Below are 8,242 nucleotides of genomic sequence, written 5' to 3'. Positions count from 1 at the left end.
AAGGGTTATTTACCAAATTATTTGGATAAAACAGTATCATTCCTTCTCACACTCCCGCTATATTACATTCATACTAACTTTCAGACTGTTGAAGTTTTCAATAAACTATCGAACAATAAACGCAAAGAAAAAATGTTACGCAAAGCGCCCAAAGCTTTATACATTTATTCATTATACATTGCGTATTTTAGTGCGTTTACTGTATAATTAGATAGGCGAGTACCTTATCGCAAACGCATCGCACGTTACGCATGTGTAATTTAATCATGGAAAAGGAGTTAAACAATATTATGACACATGCAATGCAATCAGGTGGGTTTGATTCACTTACCTACTGCATTGCATTTTACATTGAAAATTTAGATTAAACAATAGCAAATCAAGATTCCGTTTCGCCTCACACGTTGATTTTTTATTAATTATTTATTTATTTTACATCTTGTTAGTACGGCAGGGCCACATGTAGTAACTAGATAGAACTACATAATTTATGGATTACTTTAAGACAATGAATGAAAGATTACATTAAACATTATAAAATACATGATATTAGTGTACTTTAGTGATATTTATTGAAGTCCTTTCAGCGCGTTAAGAAAGTTGTAAGTGCATTATACTCAGAATTTCGTTAGTCCAAATGAGAATTATTTTAGTTTTTATTCTTGGCCTATTTTTTAAGTCATGTATTGTTTGCTTATGCGTGACGGAAATTTAGCTAAATTACTGTTATTTATAGTCATAATTTTTTTTCATAAGCATTTGTTTATAAACACTCAAGTTTACAGATAACTCTATCTGTAGGAATTATCATTTTAATAATTGACGGACCAAGTCATTTATTTATTAAGTAGTTGAATAATTTTTTCTTTTTTTTAAGATATACACTTGCGAACCTGCCATCCCCACCATAAACGCATAGTTTCTAAGGGAATGGATAATTATGTTGGAAAAATATTTGTTACTTTTATTTTGAACAATAAATTAAAAAAAAAAAAAAAAAAAAAAACATGGGATAGGTGGAAACTATAGCCAGCAAACAGATCATTAACAGGGCATGCAAACATCAAATTTCCATCCTCGGCGACCTGAAGACCTCCAAGGCGCAGTGTGGAGGCCCCATGTTCAAACCGCGGCGGCAACTATTTGGAATTAATAATTCCCGAATTCTGAACTGGTAGGATGCTCCAGATGTGGCTGGTTACCGCCGTACCGGCAAAGATGATTCAGCGATGATTTCCGGTACGACGAAACCGATTGGAGTGCCATACCCCAAAGAGGTTAGCGTGCTACCATATTAGACTGCATCATCACTTACCACAAGTAGCAGTCGAGGTATCTCTTAGTAAACTACAAAAAAAAAAACGACACTGTGTCCGCAACAACCTAAAGCAAAGGTATTAAGTCTCATGTGCCTATAATATACCGGCAACAACGCCCTTCAAACTGGAACACAGCAATACTGTTTGGCAGAAATAAGCATGGCGAAGGTACTGCTCTCTTAAAATGCTCTTTGTATTTTATGAAACAGACAGTGGATATTATTGACGATGAGGTAATCTTAGAGGTTTGCGTAATACAACGACCAATGCAGTATGTAGGAAAATTGAAACATATCCATACTTATCATTTTAATTCACATTCATACTCAAACCAAAAGACACACATCAGAAATTAGTATACAGACGTTTTATTTAAACGTACCGTGAACTTTGAAGTGCCGATTATGACTTGGCCGACTAGCAGAGCTGCTAGTCGGTTGTAAAGAGGCCGACTAATTTGCCAAGCCGATCGTGGTTAAAGACATTTTTTATTTTATAAATAATGCCGTGCGAACGTTGTTCTCTGTTGAAAATTATTCAACAGAGAACAACATTATCAACTTTACGAAGAGACAATATGCAATATGCAATATCAGTCACAGCCGACATGAGGACAAAAATGGAATATCAGTCACTGCCGACATGTGGACAAAAATGGAATATCAGTCACTGCCGACATGTGGACAAAAATGGAAAGCAGGGATCCTCTGGACCCAAGCGGCACAAGATGTCCATTGGTTGATATGATGATGTTGACATGTGGTCACTTGAAAACCAAAGAAAGTCTTTTGAGTTAAACAGCTACTGGTTCGACGATTATTGTGAAAACAAATCATTGCATAGCTAACTTATATACAAAAATCTGTTTCTAACTCTATCTATACATAAATCTAATTGAATAAAACACAAGTAAATTTTAAAAGTCTGTATTTTTTGTAATGTGAAGAAATTACATCATACAATTTATTTTAGGTCTAATAGTACCTAATTACAAGTCGATCTTTATAAAAGGCAAAAGAAATTAGTGACAACAATTTTTTTTCCTCTTCATTTAAATTGCCTCTATAAAGTGTAAAACTAATTTATATTATTTTTGGCTTGGTATTCAATTTAAGGTTCCATTATTATAAAACTATAGTTTAAATTACAAGTGCAAGTTACAAGCACTGCTTGCACACACGATATGCGGATCAGCATTAACCTACGCAACCGGGTGTTTTGAGTTGAATACCTGTAGATATTCGAGGAGAAAAAGGTTGAATATTGGGAAACCAGAATGAACCAAGATAATGCGCATCTGCACCGAAAACCGGTTAAAACCCGAACATATTACCAGGCTGTTGGTTGACGATGTATACGAATATGTACTAGTTTAATTATATCAGGACTTATTAAACTAATACATACACGTAATTTACGTTATTATTATTTTATTGTACATTTTTAGTCATTCAGAAAAAGTAAAAATCATTTGCGTTATGTTCAGAATTTTTTGAAGTTGTTATTGTATTTTGATGCTACCTTCAGTAGTGTTTTGATTGAATACCAGCGTTGTGTTTACACACCAGCGTTGTATCCACATCGTCCAGCTGAGTCAGAACATTCTTATTGGCACGACACATAATATATTTGCAGTCTGTTATAGTTAAGTATATGATTATAAATTACTCTATATGTTCTAGAAGGTAAAGAAACTTTCATTTATTAGGTACTGAAGGCCTGTTTTGTTGATAAACTTACAATGACGAATCAAGTTTGCCGATCCCAATGTGTTGTGTAAGACTCGTAAACTAAGGCGACGGCGTAAATTTATGATTTTATATGGTGAAATAATCAAACATCTCTATATAAAATTGCACAGATAACATTAAAACATTGCCCGTTTTGTAGTTGTTAGTTTTGATACTTGCACTAGGATATCTGTTAAATCCAGGTATTCTGTAACTATCTTGAATAGTTTATATTTACAAAGTTTTATTAACGGCCAGAAAATCGGAATACTTGCTAGGAAATAGTATAAAAAATATAAAAATAACAGTAAGCTACGATGAATACCTTGTCAATTCGTAGCTACCTTACGCAACTATGTCGATATCGCCGAGCACTTAATAAATATATCACGGCTTAAAAATGAATAACAACAGTCCTGTTATTTCGATGCTGGAAAGATTAGAACTGACTACAATTCAGAATTTAAGTAGTTACTACAAAATTTTAATCCGTTATAATTAAAATTTGACAACTTTTTTCGATATCCCCTTACTGAATGATTTGAGTAATCACCTTTCAAGCAATTATTAATAGTTAAAGTATTTAGTATTAACTTGTTTTCTAACTATTATATATCTAAGTACTAAGTCTACCACAGGTCCCAGATTAAACTTATTATGTATCACGCCACTACCTAATTTTTTTATAAGGTAATCTTTATTTGTAGCCAGCACATCTGTAAATTTCAGCTTCGTTATAGCCTTGTTTTATTCTACTAAACTATATCTAACACTTTTAACTAATTGAGCTTAAATTTGTTAACTTAAGTCTGAGATTCACTTTTGTACTTTGTCCGTCTAATATAATTGACACGTACACCCAGATTCTCGAGTCCTTTCACCTTAACCATGGCACAAGTTAAACTAAGATCACTGTGAAGCCACCGCTCCTGCCATCCTTTGCCGAACGTCACCAAGCCCTGAGCTGTTGCTGAAGCCATTGAGGATAGAGAGCTTCCTCTCTTTAGGCTCAACCTTTGATGATTCTACTTCAACTTTTTCTTTCATCTTGATACTCTGTGGACATAAATTTTAAGTTTTATTACACAAAAGTATAGAAGATTTTGATAAGGCCGCCTTTTGTATTCTACTCCAGTTTTTGTGTTTCTCTCTATTCGTCCTTTATTTTCCTAACTGTGTAGTGGTGTAAAAATAAAGAGTTTAAATAAATAAGATGTAAAGGTTCAAAAAGTAAGTAAAGGAAGTAAAGGCACTTGAGGAGTTTATTAATAAAACCTTAATTCTGTATTCCATCAGGTATACCAATTGCGTAAACACAGTAAAACAGTTTTTCCAATTATTTAATCTACATTATGTTTTAATTTCTATTTTTCATTGCTTTTAATGAAAATATTAAATTAAGGATAATCATTTATTCCATAAAGTATGGTGGCGTTGTAATTATTATTTTTATTATTACAAGTAGTTCTTGAGGAAACCGTTTTATCATATTTATCTATCTCCATTGAGTGGCTTTTGTCCTTCACTTGACGTGATTGAATGATCAATCTATACCTACTAAACAAGTGAATTATAAAAATTAATAACTAAGGCTCTAGTACGTTTTTAATAAACTCCCCAGTGTTTTTATCATGCAATTTGCTATAAGTTTCTTGTTCTTTTATAACTTAATTGTTTTCCGGGTCTAATTCAAAAATGATTACTGGTTCAAAATAATCAAACATAATTTTTTAATTTGTGGAGCAATGAATAATTTGATGCATTAAAAAAAGGATAAAAGTATTTTGCCGAATCAAGAAATAAATAAACTACGACAAAACACACATCGCCAACTAGCCACAAAGTAAGCGTAGCTTGTGTTATGGGTATGGAGGGTAGAGGTAAGGAGAGTCATCTTATATGGGAGAAAAGTTGAAAAAGTGTCCAGTTGTTGCGCTAAATAACAGTTCAAAAATCCTCCACAATGGCGCTGGTGGATGCACAGGGTATGGTATGAATGTAGCAATCGTAGATGAATTGAAGTATGCCGAGTTAAAAAATTTAATGTTTTTATCGACTAAAGTAGTTAATTATTGAGAATTTCAACAACTTACGTTGTACAAAATATTGTGGTAAATATAACCTTACTTCCTTGTATCTCCATACTTCCTTGTTTATTTTTTAAGCGTACTCTAACAATATTTATATTTGGCGCTTCTTTTAAGAGTTACCCTGATGCAAATGTGGCGCCATCCTAATTTAATACATTTTGACGACACTTTTTCATATACACAGATGACTCTCCTTACCTCTACCCTCCATAGTTATGGGGACTAAGTTGGGTTTTGAATTTCATAAATAATATGCATAACTACTTATAAAACACAGATAAACAGCGAGACACTGAAAAATATTCATGTCAGAAAGCAGGGTCGCTTGCCGCTGCGCCAATCGGTCGTCAAATTAAATATGAAATTTAAACAAAAAAGTAATACCTAATAGGTGCAGTTAAAACGATATTTTACCTTAGCTTTCTTGATATAGGCTTGTTTGTAGAAGTCTGAGAATAGATAGTAGAAGAGAACAGCGTGCATGCCAATCCACCAGACGAAGGCACGAGGGTAGTCGCAGTCGATGAACAGGAGTTGGAACGCGTGAAGGAACACCAATACAAATTGCACCTGCAACAAAAACGGTAAATGTTTAATAGTTGTTTTATTTTTCACCTACGTAAATAAGGGGTTGATAAAAAGACAATTGTCCTTAATGGAAAAAAAAATTCATTATTGGTAACATTGAATTGATACTATAATATAAATAAATAATAAATAAATATACTACGACAATACACACATCGCCACCTAGCCCCAAAGTAAGCGTAGCTTGTGTTATGGGTACTAAGATGACTGATGAATATTTTTATGAATTATATATACATAAATACTTAGAAAATACATATAAACACCCAGATACTGAAAAACACTTATGCTCATCACACAAACATTTTCCAGTTGTGGGAATCGAACCCACGGCCTTGGACTCAGAAAGCAGGGTCGCTGCCCACTGCGCCAGTCGGCCGTCTATATATATATATATATAAGTAGGTAATGCGTAGTTTGACACAAATATATTTTTGAAAAAAAATTCTATAAATTAAAATTCATTTTTCACTTTAACAATCATAAACAGTTCTGAAATTCCGTGTTTTTAAGTTTTAAAAGAGTTTTGTCACCATCATCAAGCCCACTACAGGGTACGGGTCTCCTCCCACAATGAGAAGGGGGTTAAGTTCGTAGTCCACCACGCTGGCCCAGCGGATTGACTCCACACACACCTTTGAGAACATTATGAAGAACTCTCAGGCATGCGGGTTTACTCATGATGTTTTTTCTTCACCGTTGAAGCACGTGATATTTATTTAAAGTTTAAAATGCACATTGAACCCGGGCCTTCGAAAGTGAGCTCCTACCCACTGGGCTACCAAAAAGAGTTGTAAATAATCGTTATATAAAGTACAAATTAATTTGTTTAACCATATTTACTAATGGTTTGCTGCATACCTTTGATATTGGTTGATTATTATAATAATAATCAAGATAGCTTTAAATCGATTTTCAAATGTTTTTTATGTACTACTATACTGACGTTATCTTAAATCAATCGTTTTACGATAAATGTAATATCCATTGGATGGGTATAATTTACGAACCAGTTTTAGGTCAGCTGTTTTGTGCAAAATTAGATAATACGCTACTTTTAAAACGTTATATCAAAAAATGGTCCTTTTCTGGACGCTTATTTATTAAATTTTAACACATAACCTCGTGATCATCATCATCAAGACGCATCCTGAATTCTTAGGCATTTCCGATATACTTATAATTATTTAAGTAGCTTCAAAAAGGTAGATACTATGTACATGAGCAACCTAGGGTAGTATTTTCAGAACAAAGATCTGAACGTTAAAATATAAGTGTGAACTTAAAGAATATATTTTTGTTTATCATAAACTAAAAGTTACCTAATAGTTAAGCTAATAGCTCTGCAAAGTCTGCTTAAAACGAAGCTTATATACCTAATTCCTTGCAAAAACCTACACCTGCCCGGCTGTCAAAACCGATTAGCTGTTCGATTCGAGCACATACAGTTAGACAAAATACACGTGTGTATGGGTTATTCTAAGAAGCTTAAAAAGAGGTTATTATTTTGAACTCATAGATAGACATTTCAATTTTTTTTTATAGGTAAACATAATTATATAAAAAAAAACCCACCTAATCAAAAGCTATTTAAAGTTTAGAAGCGAGCCATAAAAAACTTTTAATTTAAATAAGCGAGTACACTAGTTATTTGTATTAGGATTTATATTATGTTGTTTGCTCGAACGTTCGCTTAACGAGAATGACTCAGCGCGTCGCAGCGCGCAGCTTCCTTTTTGTTATTAACTATTTACGTCTTGACTATGGTATTGACCTTACACTGCGGGAAACGTCCCTTTTACTCGGACTGATGCAAAGAACAATTAATTATTAACCTTGATGTACATTTAATTACTGCTGGCCTTAGAAATGCGCTTGCGTGCAATGTCTACCGCAAACATTTATGAGAGCAACTTATTAATTAATGGAATTTGAAAAGACATCCTTGCTGTGTGGTGACGGCATATTTTTTTTTATTTTAACAGCGGGCGAACTATTAATTGGGTCACCTGATTTTAAGTCATCACAGCCGTCATAAATATCTGCAGCACCAGAGAAGCCACCGATGCGTTGCCGGCTTTTAAAGAATTTGTTTATCAGCTATACATATATAGATCGGAATGCAACAGTTCACCACCGGAGGGGTGGTGAACGGTTGTATGTATGATCTTCTCGCAGATATCCTAAGAGGCGACTAAGGAAATATAACGGTGAATGGCCAGCATCGTACTCTGTGCTACTACTACCACATCTACTGCGATTACAACCCGTCTGCTCTGCATAGTAATTATGAGCTAAACCACCCTCTGGTAGAGGCATTTAGTTCAGCAGTAGACTGTTTTAGTTAATTGATGAAAAATCACCTGGCTCGCTAGTTCGATTAATGAGATGGGAAGAAAATAGTTAGGTGTTCCCCAACAAGGTCGGCCATGGGCCCAGCTACCAGGCCATTTAGTGGGTAGGAATACACCGATAACATAACCCGACCTTCTCAGGATATCGGGTATCTCACTTA

General features: G+C 34.1%; 1 protein-coding gene across 2 annotated transcripts in view; it reads right to left on the bottom strand.

Moving 5' to 3' along the window:
- Positions 1-2,229: 2,229 nt before the first annotated feature.
- The window catches only part of LOC120625554 (elongation of very long chain fatty acids protein AAEL008004-like), a 64,806-nt gene continuing 58,793 nt past the window's right edge, over positions 2,230-8,242 (bottom strand). The window contains exons 7-8 of one of the 2 annotated variants that reach the window (XM_039892607.1): positions 5,554-5,709; positions 2,230-4,105 (exon numbers count right to left, since the gene is read on the bottom strand). In XM_039892607.1, the coding sequence (XP_039748541.1) occupies positions 3,959-4,105; positions 5,554-5,709 (303 nt within the window). In that variant the 3' untranslated portion in view covers positions 2,230-3,958. The remainder of the gene's footprint in view (positions 4,106-5,553; positions 5,710-8,242) is intronic. The other variant, XM_039892606.1, reaches the window with a different exon arrangement.

The sequence above is a fragment of the Pararge aegeria genome, chromosome 8 (assembly GCF_905163445.1).
Source record: "Pararge aegeria chromosome 8, ilParAegt1.1, whole genome shotgun sequence".
In the NCBI taxonomy this organism is placed as follows: domain Eukaryota; kingdom Metazoa; phylum Arthropoda; class Insecta; order Lepidoptera; family Nymphalidae; genus Pararge; species Pararge aegeria.
This window is presented reverse-complemented; position numbering and strand designations above follow the sequence as displayed.